This window comes from Carassius auratus, chromosome 10 (genome assembly GCF_003368295.1).
Source record: "Carassius auratus strain Wakin chromosome 10, ASM336829v1, whole genome shotgun sequence".
NCBI lineage: Eukaryota > Metazoa > Chordata > Actinopteri > Cypriniformes > Cyprinidae > Carassius > Carassius auratus.
The window spans coordinates 11,214,011-11,233,113 of NC_039252.1; the positions used below are offsets into that span (position 1 = coordinate 11,214,011).

At 38.1% G+C, this 19,103-nt stretch overlaps 1 protein-coding gene across 1 annotated transcript; it reads left to right on the forward strand.

Moving 5' to 3' along the window:
• Window positions 1–363: 363 nt before the first annotated feature.
• On the forward strand, window positions 364–17,306 carry LOC113109848 (short transient receptor potential channel 4-like). Its single transcript, XM_026273645.1, has 11 exons — window positions 364–796; window positions 5,156–5,559; window positions 7,341–7,859; window positions 9,447–9,789; window positions 9,891–10,030; window positions 13,926–14,257; window positions 14,348–14,543; window positions 14,711–14,905; window positions 15,222–15,263; window positions 15,515–15,604; window positions 15,969–17,306. Exons 2-11 carry the CDS (start codon window positions 5,182–5,184, stop codon window positions 16,479–16,481), a joined length of 2,748 nt encoding a protein of 915 aa, XP_026129430.1. The 5' UTR covers window positions 364–796; window positions 5,156–5,181; the 3' UTR covers window positions 16,482–17,306.
• Window positions 17,307–19,103: the final 1,797 nt, after the last annotated feature.

Below are 19,103 nucleotides of genomic sequence, written 5' to 3' on the forward strand. Positions count from 1 at the left end.
CATTTGTACTGCTTTGACAGTGAAGTGTACATGTGAATAAATGGCACAGGTGCTCACTGGTTTACAGACAAGACTGTCCAAAACATTCATATGTTCTAACAGTCATTTGATTACAAACATTGCAGTCAGAAGGAGCCAGTTTTTTCTAGGTATAGGCTATTATATGTCTGTTTTTTGTTAAATTATATTTTTCAAAACTGCTTTTCAATCCATAATGTGCAAACCTTATAAATTAGCATTTAAAATCTTAGTGCACCTTTAAAGACTGTCCGTGATACTAGACGTCGAGTGTTGACCCTATAAACATGTACTAGCACTCTCTCAGGAGAGAAAGAGAGAGAGAGAGAGAGAGAGAGAGAGAGTATGCAGACAGGACATCTGGTAGCCTTTGCGATCCAAGTCTCTTCAATTATCAAAAGAACTCGTAACGAAAGATGCGAACGCGTCACACCGACGTGCGATGAAACCTACTTGGAAAAGCGAGTAGACTATGCAAGATGATAAACCATCAAAGATCTCGCACGTGCACTTTCCGGAGACAGACAACAAATATGTTGCTTTGGGAAACTCTGCAGATTAGCTCCATCTTGAATACGAAATGAGAGGATCGCCGAGTCTCGCTGCGCGTACACATGGATACGATTTTCCCGCGTTCTATTTCTGTCGTTGCGCATTTTCGCGCTTTTTCCTCTGTGGAGGCGGTTGGAGTGTAACGGGTTTTCTTCTCGTTGGGCACCTGTTGTACGTTAGTTAGACGGAATCAGTCACGAGTCGGTGCAACATCCAAAACCAACAGGTGAGGTGATATTCTGTTATTTCATAAAAGGGCAGTTCATCGAAAAAAAAGCAAATTCTTTGCTCACCCACAGGTTGTTCTAAATCTGTGTGACTTTCTAATGTTAAACACAAATGGAGGTCTTCGGCAGATTGACAGCCTCAGTCAGCATTTACTTTTTTTCCCACCATACACTGGATACTGAAGCTATAACGATACTTGTTGTTTCGTGTAACACAGTGAAAAAAGTAAATCACAGATTTAGAATAAAACAGGGGTGAGTAGGCTATTAACATAATTAGCATTTTGGTTGTAAAGTGACAACGAGTTCCGTTTTATAAACGCGCTTTTCCAGAGAATTACTGTGGTATTTGAAAATCAATAATACATTAAATCTCAAGTAAGTCTCTCTAAAGACTGCTTTAAACTAGCATATAACACCACATAAAATGTAACCTGCTTTTCATACACGTTGCCTACCTTTACATAATGTGCATCATGTTTGGGTGCGCGTGGATTGTGACATTTTGCTAACTCTAAACGAGTCAAAAACATCTATGGTCAGAAATGCTGCTGAGGTAGGCAGCTCACTATATTTCGAGACACAGCCTGCGGCAGTCAGGAGTGGAGACTGAAGAGCGCACTGCGCAGTGATCTGTCTGTGTTCATCCACCACTTCTGTGCACATTATGAAAATGCCCTCGTAAATTATAGTAAAACCACTTCAATGGGTAAAAGGTTCATAAATAGACCAAATAATGCCAGAATTCAAATCTACGGGGTGCGAATGTGTCTAAAACGGCGTTAAAATTCGAAATAAACACTTATTTGGTTGAAGTAGCCTGCATCACATTTCTTTTCCTGAAGCCTATCAAGGTTATCCTATGAAAATGTGAACTGAACCATTTTATTGAACTCAGTTTTTTTGAGGGTTTGCCTAATTAAAAAAAAAAATATCAAACATTTTAGCAAATAGTGTAAAAGGAATTATGAGTGAGTGTAGTAATTTAATATAAATTGATTATCTAAACACACACAGACAAAAAAATAATAAAAAAAATAAAATAAAAACACATTCTAAGAAATAACTTCAACAAAGGTCCCAGTTTACTAGAAGCAAAAATCATCATATGGTGGACTTACTAAATGCAACATACACAACATAAGACAAAAGAGCTTAAATCTATATACATTTTTGTATTAATTATTAGGCCTGTAACATGTTCTCATATGTTCAAAAGCTTTGACTATAGCGACATTTCTACAGTATAAGCAATATTTTGAATCAAAAGTTGTTTAAGGAATTTATGTAATTTGGTAAAAAAAAAAAAAAAAAAAAAGTAAAAATTGCAAACCATTAAGCTTATCCTTTACAATTTTGTTTAATCTGACACAATGAGTGTAACAGTATAAAAGCCTGGAAGTTCCTCATTAGTCTAGAAGTTTGTATGAGGACACTGAGAAGACTGAGGACCATAATGTTTTAGCATTTGTCAGTGCCAGTCACAAGTGTAAGTGTTTGTTTAACTTGATATATATTTGGACCTGTAAAACACAATGAGGTTTTAGAATAGTAACTGCTAAGTCTGTTGGAGAACAAAATGTTTTAACAGGATGTTCCTGTAACGCACACACCAGAAAGCACTTTCCATAAAACATCAGCATCATCTACAAGCTGAATCAATTGTGGATGGTTAGATACTGATTTTCAGTCCCTGATGCTATGAATCTATTATGACAAATATCTATCCCATATCTAGCGGACACGTATGCAGATTTCAGTGACTACAGAAAATGTAACCATTTTTCTTGCAGTGATGACATATTTTTGTTGGCCAACCAGGAAGTTAGCATCACCCTGTTTCCCTCAACTAAAACCTAACAGGATTTTTCCATTGGCTTTTGGATTATTGCAAAACATAAGCTTTGTGACCAACAAAAGTTTATGATTCTTTTATATTTTGATGGGTATGGTAGTCTTTATAAATGAACTCAACTTTTATGAAAATTAAAGCCCAAATACAACTGACAAAAGTAAAAAACAAAAAAACAAACATAGGATATAAACAAACTATACCATGGTGATGAAGAAACTCTCTGCACATCTCTGTACAAATTGGATTGACTGTAATAATTTTATAACTTTAATGTACTTGAAGTTTGCACCAAGCAATAGGAAAATACAAGTATTGGATTGGGACTCACTATTAACAGATATTCGATATTCAGTGACTCAGATCTGGGGCACAAAAAAATCCTGATTGGGACATGTTAACCACAGACCTTATTTAGGGTGTTTAAAGTACCCCTATAGTACAGTGGCCTGGGAGTACACAACACAATGCAATTTAAAAAAGCAAACATAAGCTCACAACACAATTTAAAAAGCAAACATAAGCTCACAAGGGAATTAAAAAAGCAGACATAAGCTCATGACACAATGACATTAAGCCACAACACAATGGAAATGCTCCTGACCACTAGAGGACAGTGTTGACAGTTAAACAGCGATATTTACTTGAGATGCCACTAGAAATTCTCAAAGTGATTAATATGTGTTACTTAATATGTGCAATCGATTTTTTAATTTTTACTGAATGATTTGATATCCTGGTAATCTTAATGTATCAATTCATGATTCGAGCAGAAAATAAATCAATATTATTTCTTAGGGCTGTCTTCGACTAAAGATTTTTCTCGGCGACCATAGTCATTTATGTTAAGCAGTTCGTCGACTAATCGTACATTTATATGATTAAACCAAAAATCATAGTAATGAGCGTTTATAAATAAGGTTTGCCACACAGCACACCGGCATAAGTACAGTAATGATTAGGAATGCATCATGAAAAAAAAATCAAGGAGCCTTAACATTTGAATAATTCGTTGATAAACCAGTGTTTGCTGTATTTTCGGCTGCAGTGATGAATTGACGATCTCTTCAGAGAATGCGCCTATATTAATGTTTCATACAGATCACATCACCTGAGAATAGTTGTTTTCCATCTGAATTGGTTCATTTTAATGAAGACATTTTGCTTTCTATAGATAGGCCTATTTCTCTTATGTCTGAGTTTCTTTTATTATTTGACGCGCTCAAGTTCAAAGACCGTGATGGGACAGCAGCAGCGACTAAAAAAAAGCGACTAAAAAAATAATGTGGTCAATTAAGCCTTTTCTCTTCAACTAATGATTAGTCGACTATAATATTGTGTTGTGAGCTTATGTTTGCTTTTTTAATTGCGTTGGTTTGTGCACTACTGGGCCACCATACTATTGTGCCATTTTTAAGGTATATTGTTTTGGGACTCTCCTACAATAGGTCAAACAATGTTTTCTCGTCTTTCGAAAAGAGTAGAGGTGTGACCTCAGCATCCTGGCTAAATTCGCCCAATGGCCTCCGACCATCATGGCCTCCTAACAATCCCCATATCTGCTGATTGGCTTCATCACTCCGTCTCCTCTCTACCAGTAAGCTGGTGTGTGGTGGGCGTTCTGGCGCAATATGGCTGCCGTCGCATCATCCAGGTGGATGCTGCACACTGGTGGTGGATGAGGAGATACCCCCTGTCTATGTAAGCGCTTTGAGTGCCTAGAAAAGCGCTATATAAATTTAATGAATTATTATTATTATTATTATTATTATTAAATAATTTGTTCAAAGCAGTTCTAAGATTAAGTCTCTCTAAACCCCTCCTTTCTGTGATCGTACTGTGCTCTGATTGGTAAGATGGCCCAGTCTGTTTTGATTGGTCTACCCCATACAGTGCATGTCAGAAATATGCACATTGCCATAGTACCATATTGGTGGAACCGTTAGTGATAAATTGTTAACTCATTTCTGGGTTTTGGTCTACAAATATACAATATCCCCATAGTGGTCTTAGTGATTTACATCAATCCAAATGACTACAAGAGGGCATTTTCAGAGTTTATTTGTGTGGTGAGGGAAAGCAAAATTGATCCATTTTATTTAATCATTTCATTGATAAAGTTAATGATGACTTTTGAATGTACCACGTTGCTTTGCCCTTAGACAAGTAACAAAAATCCAGTCCATGGTATACATTTATGACTCCACCAACATCAAGTGAACTCTTGACTCCATTAAGATCTTGTCCCATTAGAAGGATCTGAGGTTTTCATTGTGGCCTTCAACATAACGCCCAAATCTAATAACCTCCTCATAACCTCGAAGTTCTACAGAAAACCAAGCAAATAAGGGTTAAGTGACATGCTAATGGGATGTTGGGTGTGGAGATGATGGTTTGCAATGCTTCGAGCCATTTCCTCTGTAATGCATGATTCTTACCCTCATTTACCAGCATCCTTTCATTGTCTGTACTTGGTCTCTCTATTTCCATCTCTCTTCTTGCCCAGTTGTCTCACACGAAGGCATAGCAGCAATGTCACAGCTCTACTTTCGCAGAACGGATAACTTCTCATACAGGGACAGGATCCCTCTGCGGATAGTTCGAGCCGAGTCTGAACTGTCACCGCTGGAAAAGGCCTACCTGTTTGCTGTGGAGAAAGGTGACTACGCCAGCGTCAAACAAGCTCTGATAGAAGCCGAGATCTACTTCAAAATCAACATCAACTGCATCGACCCTTTGGGACGGACAGCTCTGTTGATTGCCATTGAGAATGAGAACCTGGAAATTATTGAGTTGCTGCTCAGCTTTAACGTGTACGTGGGGGATGCGCTTTTACATGCCATACGAAAGGAAGTGGTGGGGGCTGTGGAGCTGCTTTTGAATCATAAAAAGCCCAGTGGGGGCATGCAGGTAAGATGGCAATCACAGACAAATTTACTTCCGAATTTCCTGTATACCTAAAACAATTCAATGTCTCACCTACTGTACCATCTCTTGGGTCCTCTTTTCAATTCAACTTACACATGCAGGAATTCCCAGTTGCCTTGGTAATCCCTTCTTTTGTGAAGCGACTGTAAATGTGCAGATTACATCCAAACTGTTTCAGAGCATTTCAAATAGTTTTTCTGACCGTGTCGCAGAGGTACCTGGAACCCGAGAAAGCACTAATCCTATTGAAAGTGATTTGTTCCCTGTAGACCTGGATGTTTAATTAAAAGTTTTGGAAGTAGTGCTCTTCTTAATAGTTAGTGCTTTCTTGCTTTTTCGTGAAGATGACTTGTATTATCCTTTTCACTGTCTTGCAGCTGAAGATTAAGTAATTTTCCACTTTGTTTGAAGGGCTGTGACCCAGATAAAGTTGTAATGACTTCAGTGGCACACCGTGTAGCAAACTGATTGTCATGCCACCATGTCTCACAGAAAAAGAAGGTGAATTTATAATAATACCTGGTTGAGCAAATTAAATACTTTTTTTTTTTTTTTTTGTGGGATAGCACAAAATAATTGAATCATGCTTTGAGCAGCTTAAAGGGTTTGTACAGACAGACAGCAAAAGTGTTATTTATTGTTGTATACCACAGAAAATGCAGTAACTATGTAACTATGTAGCAATGAAACATTAAATTGATCAAAAGTTACAACATTTCTATGAACTTGGAACTTTCTAATCAGCAAAGAATCTTGAAAAGAAAAAATTCACAGTTTCCACAAAAATAAAATACAAATATTAATAATAAATTATATATATATATATATATATATATATATATATATATATATATATATATATATATATATATATATATATATATTAATTTATTAAGAAGCACTGCTGTTTTTAACGTTCATAATAGACCAAATCAGCATATTAGAATAATTTCTGAAAGATAATGTTACACCGAAGGCAGAAGTAATGATGTTGAAAAATCAGCTTCCACATTACAGGAATACATTAAATTTCAAATTGTTATATATATTTTTATATATTTTTAGTCACTTTCTTGTCCACAAGTGCATTAAATAAATGCAGTCTTGGTGAGCATGAGAGACATCTTACCAACTCCTAAATTTTGAACAGTAGTGTATATACAGTAATTTAGCAACACTTTTAACTGCTTGTAGACAACTGAATGTGAGAATATGGGGGTGTTTAATATGGGGGCAATAGGAACGGATCACTCATTGCCAATCAGCTGTTTGATGAATTGGTTCACTCACGTAGAACTGACTGAACTGACTTGCCTTGAATGGACTTTAATGTACTGTAGAGATGGACTCCATGAAACATCCTGGGGTTAAAGGTCACAATGATAGCTTGTGGCTTTTTTAACAACAAATCAATTTCTTCCTCCGTATCCTTGTCTTGTCTTCCAATGAAAACATCATTAAAATAAGGTACTACTGGGAAAGGTATTGTTTTTTTTTTTTTGTTGAGAAATCAACCATTAATGAGGTTCATGCTTGAAATATTTTCCGACAGGATTAAACCATTATGTTTTTTTATTATTATTATTATTTTAATAACTACATTGAATTAAAATTTCTCTAAGAACAAGACTTGAAAATCATAATTCAGCTTTTTCAAGCAGATGTGTCTTGTTTTAAGCACATTTATACTAGAAAACAAGACAAAAATACAAAAAGAGAAATTGATTGTGAACTTTATCAACCCTGATTTCTCTCTTTTCTAGGTGCCTCCTATCCTGTTGGATAAACAGTTCTCCGATTTTACCCCTGACATAACACCCATCATCTTGGCCGCTCACACCAACAACTATGAGATCATCAAGATGCTGGTTCAGAAGGGTGTGTCCATGCCCCAGCCCCACCAGGTGCGCTGCAACTGCATGGAATGCGTGTCCAGCTCAGACGTGGACAGCCTGCGACATTCCCGATCCCGTCTCAACATCTACCGGGCCCTGGCCAGTCCCTCGCTCATCGCCCTCTCCAGCGAAGACCCCTTCCTGACTGCATTCCAGCTCAGCTGGGAGCTCCAGGAGCTCAGCGAAGTGGAGAATGAATTCAAGTCCGAGTATGAAGAGCTTTCCCAGCAGTGCAAGCAGTTCGCCAAAGATCTGCTTGACCAAACGCGCAGCTCCAGAGAGCTGGAACTGATTCTGAACTATAGGGATGATATGAATCTCCTGGAGGATGAAGGGAATAATGATCTCGCCAGGTTGAAACTGGCTATCAAGTACCACCAGAAAGAGGTGAGTTGTGTGCTCTTCAGACATCCACATTGGACAATAAGAGCTTGGAAAAGCAATCTACAACTACTTCAAGATCATTAGCAGTAGCACAAAATAATCACTCCAGATAGAAACAGCACTTGAGCTTATTACAAAGGTTCATTCAGGGACTGTACTTGGATGATTGTTGATTTGGCAATTTGATGTATTTTACATATTGTGGATAATATATTTCAGGTGGTGTTGTTTTTCTGTTTGGCAAATTTTGGGTTTTAAAACTGAGTTGAATATTTTCACCACCAGAAGGTAGGTTGTTGTTTATTCTCTCTAGAGGAATGGTTCCCAAGCATGTCCATGGATGCCCATTTCAGGTCTTGAGTCTCTACTACTGGGCTGAAGAGTTGATCAGATGTGTCAAACAAAGAAGACATGCCAAATGTGCAGTGTTGAGGACATCCAGGAACATAATTGGGATCCACTGCTCTAGAGGGATGCTGCAGTGGCTGCAACATATGAATCTATGTTGCCCCCTTCTGTTCACATTAAACATTACAAGCTCTTTCTGTTTGAAAGGTAGAAGGACATTTCTTCTTTTGCAAGAGAGGCTTCTATGTGATATACATAAACTTAGAGGTTTTTACTTTGCTATGCATATGTACGTATGGAACTGTATTGCCTTGCACTTGCTTAAACATAACTGAAAATGTAGAAAGAATGGATGCTTACAAGCTGTGGAAGCTGAAACCTTTTATTTACCTGAAGCATCTGTATGTAAATTAACAGAAGCCCACCGGGATCTTATTATTCCATAGCTGAGTCATTGAAATTCCTCTGGAAGATCTTCCACATCACAGCATGATGATAGCAAATTAGGCTGAACAGCCAAAGCATTCGATCTCATTATTTGTCTTTCATAAATTAGAGAAAAAAATAGAGAAAATAAACCTAACAGGAAATTCAAATGGTGGTCAAGATATTTTCATTTCATAGTTTTTTGTTGTTGTTATTTTTTTAAAGTAAATAATTTTATATAGAAACAATATATTGTAATAAAAAATTATATATATATATTGGGCTGGTACCTTTTAAATACCTTAAAAGTGCATATTAGTATGCAAATATGTACCACCCCAGTGACAGCTTTTGGCTAATTTTCCCTGAGAGTGCAGAAATAAATATATACCTTTTGTGAAAAATTGATTTCACTACTGCAAAGATAAAGATGGGGATTTAAACCAGATATGATTAGAACCAGATAGCAGCCTGAGAGAAAAGAACAATGTGTCACTGTTAGCCCTTCTGTGTCTTATGTGTTTGCTCTTTTTCAAAACAACACTTGTTTCTCATTAGGACATGGCTCCGTTATTTGTGTTCTCCTGCAGAGAGCATTTCTTATGCAACTGCAGAAAGTGATGACAGGCTCCATGCATGATAGAAAGCAGAAAATGGTTTTGCTTTTCTGTACCTTCCAGTGAGAAAATGCAAGCAGATTAATTAAAGTTCAGCAAAATCTCAATAACTCAATGTATACATTACATGTACTGTTTGTCTTTACTCCTGTAGGAGACTCAGTGTCAATTTAATCTCTTTTTATTATTCTGTGCTTAGTTTGTAGCACAGCCAAACTGTCAGCAGCTGCTCGCATCTCGCTGGTATGATGAGTTCTCAGGCTGGAGACGCCGCCATTGGGCCAGCAAGTTCATCACCTGCATGTTCATCGGATTCCTCTCCCCTTTCTTTTCGCTGCTCTACCTGATTGCTCCCAAGAGCCAATATGGCCTCTTCATCCGTAAACCCTTCATTAAGTTTATATGCCACACTGCTTCCTATCTGACTTTCCTCTTTCTCCTGCTGTTGGCCTCCCAACACGTGGACCGCAAGGACAGTCAGTTCACCAAGCAAGGTCCAGAGCCCACCACTGTGGAATGGATGATCCTACCCTGGGTTTTAGGTAATTTTTGTTTATGGCTTAAAAAATTTGATTTGAACAGTTTTTGATTTGAATTTTAAAGAATTTTAAACTTGAATTTGAAATTTGACCTTGCTTTACAGGATTTGTATGGGCTGAGATCAAACAAATGTGGGACGGTGGCTTTCAGGATTACATTCACGACTGGTGGAACCTCATGGACTTTGTAATGAATTCCCTGTATCTGGCCACCATCTCATTGAAGTTCGTCACTTACTTTAAGGTAACAAATCAAAAATAAAGTACTCTTTGACACTTTTTGTATAAAACTGAATTTGACTTAATTTTACCTTTTTATTTTGCATGAACATATGCTTTACGAACTGAAACATTTCCCTGAGATTTTATGTGTGGATTATTATTTGTCAAAAGTATATTCCAGGCATTGGAACAATCCAGCTGGAACATTTATTGAAAAAACTCATATACAGTAATATACAATTCTGTTCAAAATGGGATCGGTAAGATGTTTTTAAAAATCTCTTATCCTCACCAAGACTTCATTTATTTAATAAAAAATAGATTTTGATATTGTCACCAATTACTGGGGCCAAGCACCTATTGTATCCGTTAGTTTCTTCTTTTTCTTTTTCTTCTTCATCTTCAGCATTTAATCTATGGCAGCCCATAGAACCGTATGGTAAAATTTTTAGAAATTTGGCACACTGATAGAAGACAGTCTCAACATTAGCCACTGCAAATTTAGAGTCTCTAATTCAAACCATAATGTCTAAAGTTACACATATGTTTATGCTAATAACTTCTGAACTATAAGGTGCAAACACAAAATCCCAAAGCAAAAACAACTAAACTACATGCAGTATTTTTTGGCACAGTACCTAGTGGTCAGAATATATGAAAAATAGATTTTTTTTGCATTAGCTTCTGAACAGTTTGTCCAAAAAAAAAAAAAAAAAACCTAATACTAGTCTCTTCAGATTTCCACATTTATTACATTCCAAATTACCAAGAGTTTTTTGACAGACCAAATGGTTCTCAAATAATCTATCATCGAAATTGTTGGCATAATTTAGATGTGAATATTGTAATATAGTAACATGAAATCCCTAAATACACTATATCAAAGAAGAAAAAAAAAAAAAATTAATGAAAAGAAATATAGTACATTCATTTTATAAAAATAAAATTATACGATTACCGTCTACAGTCTGTTTTCACCACAAATAATTGCAATTGTACCTACTAAAGGAACAATACCAAACGATTAATAAATGTATTATAAAACAATTAAGTTAAATTTACTAAAAAATGGAATTCAGCAAAAATGTTTGCATGGCATGTGGACACCACTTCAGTTACTCCACTGCACACATCTGATCACTTCCTCATTACTGCTAACCTAGCACTTACTCCTGAAGTGGCACACACTCCAACGCAGGTCACCTTTCGACGGAACCTACGCTCACTCTCTCCATCTCACCTATCTGCTGTGGTTTCATCCTCTCTTCCACCATTCTCTCAGTTTTCTGCTCTGGACATTAACAGTGCTACGGACACTCTTTGCTCCACTTTAACATCTTGCTTGGACAACTTTTGCCCACTGTTGTCTAGACCAGCACGCACTGCCCCATCTGCCCCCTGGCTGTCCGAGGTTCTCCGAGAACATCGCTCTAAACTCAGGGCTGCAGAGAGGAAATGGCAGAAATCAAAAAACTCTATGGACCTCAGTGTGTATCAATCTCTCCTCTCTTCCTTCTCTGCAAATGCCTTCACAGCTAAAACATCCTACTACCACAACAAAATTAACAGCTGCTGTGATGCTCGGACACTCTTCAAGACTTTCTCTTCTCTTCTTAATCCGCCGCCTCCACCTCCTCCATCGACTCTTACAGCGGACGACTTTGCAGCTTTCTTCACAAATAAGACAAGATCCATCAGTGACCAATTCTCCACACCGCAGACTGAGGAAAACTTCACAATGACCGATGCACACTCTTTATCCTCCTTCTCCCCACTCTCAGAGATGGACGTCTCCAAAATTCTCATGTCCAATCATCCTACTACTTGTCCACTTGATCCTATCCCCACTCACCTCCTTCAAGCGATCTCTTCTTCAGTCATACCTTCACTTACTCACATTATCAACTCTTCTCTTCAATCTGGAACATTTCCCTTAGCATTCAAGCAGGCTCGAGTAAGCCCACTGCTCAAGAAACCATCTCTAAATCCAGCGCTTCTTGAAAACTACAGACCGGTATCCCTGCTTCCATTCATTGCAAAGACACTTGAGCGGGCTGTGTTCAACCAGCTTTCTATGTTCCTTGGACAGAACAACCTCCTGGACAGCAACCAATCTGGCTTCAAAAGTGGCCACTCAACTGAGACTGCTCTGCTCTCGGTTACTGAAGCCCTGCGACTAGCAAGAGCAGCTTCAAAATCCTCGGTACTCATCTTACTGGACCTGTCTGCTGCTTTTGACACTGTTAATCACCAGATTCTCCTGTCCACCCTCAGAAAGATGGGAATCTCTGGAACTGCTCTCCTGTGGGTTAAGTCCTACCTCTCTGACAGATCATTCAGTGTGTCTTGGAGGGGTGATGTTTCAAAGTCACACCACCTTGCTACTGGGGTTCCTCAAGGCTCAGTACTTGGACCACTTCTCTTCTCCATCTACATGACATCTTTAGGATCTGTCATTCAGAAGCATGGCTTTTCTTATCACTGCTATGCTGATGACACCCAACTCTACTTCTCATTCCAGCCTGATGACCCGACGGTAGCTGCTCGCATTTCAGCCTGTCTGAGTGACATTTCTAGCTGGATGAATGACCATCACCTTCAGCTTAACCTTACAAAGACTGAACTACTGGTGATTCCAGCTAACCAATTGATTCATCACAACTTCTCTATACAGCTAGGCTCGTCAACCATAACTCCTTCGAGGACAGCCAGAAACCTAGGAGTTGTGATGGATCATCAATTAAGCTTCACTGACCACATTGCTACAACGACCCGGTCCTGCAGGTTTGCCTTATACAACATTAGGAAGATTAGACCCTTCCTGTCAGAGCAAGCAACCCAACTTCTTGTCCAAGCTCTTGTTCTCTCTAGACTGGACTATTGTAATGCTCTCTTGGCGGGCCTTCCTGCATGTACTGTCAAGCCCCTGCAAATGATCCAGAATGCAGCAGCGAGGGTTGTCTTCAATGAGCCAAAAAAAGCTCATGTTACTCCTCTCCTCATCAGGTTACACTGGCTACCAGTAGCTGCTCGCATCAAATTCAAGGTACTGATGCTTGCCTACAAGACGACCACTGGCACGGCACCAACTTACCTAAACTCACTGGTTAAATCCTATGTGCCCTCAAGAAGTTTGCGTTCTGCAAGTGAACAACGCCTTGTGGTGCCATCCCAAAGAAATTCAAAATCACTCTCACTGACCTTTTCCTGGACTGTGCCCAGCTGGTGGAATGACCTCCCAATCTCAATTCGTACAGCTGAGTCTTTACTCATTTTCAAGAAACATCTAAAAACTCATCTTTTTCGCCTGCACCTAACCTACTAACACCAGTACTTTTCCTTTTCTTGTCTCTTTTTTCATTTAATAAAAAAAAAAAAAAAAAAAAAAAAAAAAAAAATTATATATACCTGGCTATGCGTTCTATACTAGACTAACTGAGACTTGTCATGGCACTTGTATTCTGTTGTTGTTCTCTTGTTGACCTGACTGCTTCTATTGTTCTCATTTGTAAGTCGCTTTGGATAAAAGCGTCTGCTAAATGATTAAATGTAAATGTAAATGTAAATGTGGAATCTCATTGGTTCATAATTGTGGCATACCTGTATATTACAGCAGACAAATTTTTCACTGGGTGTGTATTGCATTCAAAACATTTGGACTTTCACTGTGGACAAACAAATTATCACTGGAAAATGTTTTGGGTCATGCCTGGTTAGAACAAGATAGTGAGCTCACGGCGACCCGAGTTCAATCTCGTCTCGAGGTCCTATGCCGGTCCCGCTCCCCTCTCTCTACCCAATAATTTCCTTTCATCTCTCCACTATCCTGTCTTAATGATAAAGGAGTAAAAAGCTAAAAAATATATCAAACTTAAAGAAATAATGATACTTTAATTCTCAACATTTTTCTTCTTCAGTGGTCTGAAGACTACAAGCAGTGGAAGGCATGGCAGATGTGGCACCCCGCCTTGGTGGGCGAGGCTTTGTTCGCCATTGCTAACATATTTAGCTCCCTGCGACTGATTTCACTCTTCACAGCCAACTCGCACCTGGGCCCCCTTCAGATCTCCCTTGGCCGAATGCTGCTGGACATCCTCAAATTCCTCTTCATTTACTGCCTGGTGCTACTCGCATTTGCAAATGGACTCAATCAACTGTATTTCTATTATGAAACTGATGGCAAAGTGACTAATAACAATGTCACATGCAAGGGTATCCGCTGCTCAGAGCAGAACAATGCATTCACCACGTAAGCAAACTCATAAATATAGATTTGATCTTAACTTTGCTTGTTTTGCAGTAAAATAGTGTTATTATGTTTTTGGATTGTTTTTTCCAGAATGTTTGAGACATTGCAGTCTTTGTTCTGGTCTATATTTGGTCTTGTTGCCCTGTATGTGACCAATGTTGACGCCGACCACAAATTCACTGAATTTGTTGGAGCCACAATGTTTGGGACCTACAACATCATCTCTCTGGTGGTGCTTCTTAATATGCTCATTGCCATGATGAATAATTCCTACCAACATATTGCTGTAAGTGCTGTGAATTATGTCTTTTTTTTTTTATCTTTTGGTCACAATAAAAATAATTGTACATTTATTTATTTAAATATTTTATCACTTTTTGCCTCGTTTGGTGTGACAAATGAATTACAAATAATAACTGGCATATTCAGCTGTTCTCTTTGATTGTTCCACAGGACCATGCTGATATTGAGTGGAAGTTTGCCAGAACGAAACTTTGGATGAGCTACTTTGAGGAGGGCGGGACTCTGCCTCCTCCCTTCAACATCATTCCAAGTCCAAAATCAGGATGGTACTTCATCAGATGGATCAAGACCCACTGCTTCAATATTAAACACAGAAAAAGAACAGAGACGTTTGGATCACTCGGGGTAATAAGCCATTTGCTGCTAAAAACAAAAGATGATTTTTATCAGAATGTTTACGCTGCTCTTTTCCAGACAGATGGTGATTTATATTATCAATATACAGAAAGAACCAAACGTCACCCCGAAAGAGTACATGTCTTACAAAGTCATACGATTGCTCTGTATGACGAGTAATCTTCAAAATGTTCAAATGAAGCTAAATGATTCAGTGAACAAAATGATTGGAGCTGCTGAGGTTTTCACTACTGTACCTTGTAATATAGCAAAGTAGGTGTCATGAAAAATCAATACAATCGATCTGTTCTCTTTTTTTTCTCAGATGCGTGCTGCTGAAAACGTCCGCACAAACCGCCAGTACCAGGTAATGGTGTCTCTTTCAAAGCAACCGATCATTAAATGTCTACAAAGTGCACTTTGCATCAAATCGACAGATGAAAGGTTCCAGCTCACCACAATCTCTGATTAAATACAGAATAAATCAACTCAAGTCCTTCTGATTTTCGACATTAATCTACTGTTCAAATACACGTTGACTCTCCTGAAAGACTCTATGGGCTTCTTGTTTGGTCTAATCTTTTCCCGGCTCATAATCAAATGAATTATTTTTTTTAGGAGGTGCTTAGAAATCTGGTTAAGCGGTATGTGGCAGCAATGATTAGGGATGCCAAAAAAGAAGCCGGATTAACTGAGGAGAACTTTAAGGTAAAGTGTACTTGTTTTATATATATTAATTGTGATTAATCACATTCAAAGTGAAAAAAATGTAATATGTGTATGTACTGTGTATACTTATGTATACATAAAGACACACATACAGTATATATTTTTAACACATTTACATGTATATATTTATATAGAATTTATATTATATATTTAATGTGTAAACATAACATATTTTTCCTAAATATATAAATGTACAGTATATGTGTGTATTTATATCTACTATATTATGTACACAAAAACTTTTATTTTGGATGCGATTCATTATATTTGTCCTTTCTTGAATTGTTTTATATCAACTGTGCATTATAGTTTACTGAGCAATGTGTGGTTATTATTACTATAGGAACTTAAACAGGATATCTCAAGCTTCCGTTACGAGGTGATGGGAATGGTGAAGGGCACTAAGAGTGGTGTATCAAACTCAAAAGGGCACACAAGAGCTTCAAACCTAGTGTATCCTGATAAGCCTCTAAAGTGCAATTCTACTTCAGATGGAAGACAACTAAAAGGCAAAATGAGACTGCAGAACATCGCCACCTCTGTGATCCAGGAGGGTGGACCCAAAGCCAACCCCTGGAAGCCTGGCAGCTTAAGTGGCTTAGCAGATGGTCTCATCTCAAAAGATACTGTTAAGAATCAAATACACTGCAAAGGGCCAAGCAACCCAGGAGAGATTTACTCCGTGTCAGAAGAAGCTGGAGAATCTGAAAGTGAAGAACAGGATGACGTCGAACAGGGAGAAAACGAGAACCAAAACAATGAAACAGAGAAGGACGGAAGGAATGAGGCTTTGCAAGAGGATGATGAAATGTCATATATGCGTTATATGTGTAATGAAGAGATGGAGGAAAACTAATATGAAGGAAGCAGATTACAATGGCATTCACTCTCTGAAAAAGCAACAATCAGATTCCGAATGCTGCGAAACAAAGAGAAAGATGCTGTTCTCCTGAACTCTCTCTTTATCCCAGAAGCAGCTGTGGCGAAGGTCCAGTGCAGGGCGCTGCGTCTGGATGATCTGAACATCAAGTGTTGTTCTGGAGTCTCAGGGATGAATGCCACTTTTAGGAGAATATGGGGTCCAACATTGTCATTCACAGTGATTTACACTCTCAACTGTGTAAATGCTCCTGTAGTTTATCACTGCTCTGCTCCCCTTTCTGCTGAATCATATATGAAGGAGCAATAGCTGACCCCTCGCTATTCTAGACTTTTCATTCTGCCTTACTCTGTTAGATTTAGCATTTTATGCTGTCTGTGGTTCCAATGTTAAGAGATGTCATTACCGTCATGCAACCTAATATCTTTAATGAAGGTTACTATGCAAATATTTACAACTTTTTACCTTTTTAGTCACGTTTTGCATTGAGCAAGAGACTGTTGTATAAAAGATAGAACTGGATGAAGGGTGTCTTTTTATAAACATGGATTAAAACCCAAAGTAAACACTACATATCATAAAGTCAGTATGGTACAATGTACTGTGTAATCATGTCTGTTTCCTCCTCCTCTCATTTGTATTCATCGTAAAGAACAAGGAGAACATAGTATTATAGAGTTTGCACAGTACATAGTCCTTTATGCTTCTAAATGTCTTATTCCGTCTATCCTTGTTGTCTCCATAACAGATTACTCCTCTTATTACAGATCATGAATTAATGCACAAATATAAATAAAGAAATGCTATACTATGATGCAGTGTTATTGTGAGTGACTTTTTTTTTTCTTTCATAACCTGAGGGAAAAAAGAAACCCTTACACTCCATTCAAACGGCACAGTGAGAGAGAGCTTAAAGCAATAAATATTATATTAGATTTAATGTAAATTCTTACGTGATTCATTTTATTTTGACCGATGGCATGCCATATTTTAACCAGCATCAGTTTATCTACTATACTAATGTAAATGGAGGATCTGTAATGGTTTTACTGTAAATAGGCTCAGACTCCTGCAGTGCTGCAGGGTTTGATGGGGTGGGAACGTTAAACTGTGGGCACATTTCACCATCTAATTTGATTCACATTCTCCGTCCTTCACCAGGATACAAAGGCTTATCTATAATTTATTTGAATTAGTACCCTAGAGAGTCCAGTGTGCAGCCCAAGGGCACATGAATGAAGCTTAAAAGAGCAGCGAGTCATTTGCACTGCAGTAAGGGGCAATGCGCTGACACGCTATGCTTTGTGAATGCTAAAATTGAGAACTACTGAGCTGACCTCACAGGGATCACTGCAGAGGGATAGAAAAATACTGAAAATGTGATCATTGTGTATTCCAGACAGGCTGCCAGGCTGTATCGTTCAGGAACAAAAACAACCTTCTTTATGAGTGAGTCACTGAATCATTCACTTGACCAATTTGTTAAAAAACAGAATTATTGCTAAACCGTTGCTAAACGTCTGATGTAAATGAGCCCCAAATTCAAAACACTTCAGGAGTGTCAAAGTGGACATTGGATTGGTTGAATTCTACAGGATTTCCAGGAGACGTGTGTGTCAAGTTCTTTAATAACATTCTGCCTGGAAAAAAGATGCCATGCTGCCAAACCCCCTCACTAAAGAAGAAAGTATTCATGTTTACAACTGTAATGATGGGTGCTTATCAGGATCAACTAAACTCTGGAGTTCAAAAGTATGTGAAATATTTAAAGTTCATGGCATAGAATCTTTCAAATACGTCCAAGAGTTTAACACACAGGTCTGTTATTGTGGCGACATTTCCACGCCCGAAACGTGACGCTGAATGAAACAAACTGTGATTTGTTGTTTGACATGTCAGTTAAACAGCCTCATGGGCGGGCCTTGGCCACTGAAAGTTGCCATGAATTCCAGACCATCAGCCGTCAGTCTGAAGGTCTGGCTACGCGAGACTAATATTTAAGTAACTATGTGTTTTTGACTAAAAAATCCCATTTCATAAACTTCTCTTTTGATTTTACCAACCTACAATAAAAATGTATCCACAATTTTATACCATGTAGGAGTTGCTACATTAGGTTTGCGTTATGGCCATTGCTATTTGCCGTTCTTGCCATTGGCCTTAAATGGAGCCTCGTGGAGATGGGTACTGTGTTCTGCTAGTGAACACAAAGTTGGTGAATATAAATATTGAAAAACTATATTTAAATGTTTTTAGCAAGCGAACACAAAGGTTCTCAGGGGAATGCAAGACTTTTGTGAGCAAATACAACATTTTGTGTGGGAATTTTTTTTTGCTCTTATCACAATATTTTTCATCACCATGCCCACTTGGAACACAAAACCTCAATTAATTCATGTCTCAGCATTTTGTTACCCAAATTTGGCAATGATGAATCTCATTTATAAAATTTCAGTGCTACAATTCCCTGGAATCAATGAGTCCATTCTTTTTGTTTTCTGTGGATGTTGCACATTGTAAATAGCTATTCTTGTACTAGTATTTTAGACTAATGAACGTGACTACTAGATCAGTATCTTCTAGAACACAATCTAAATG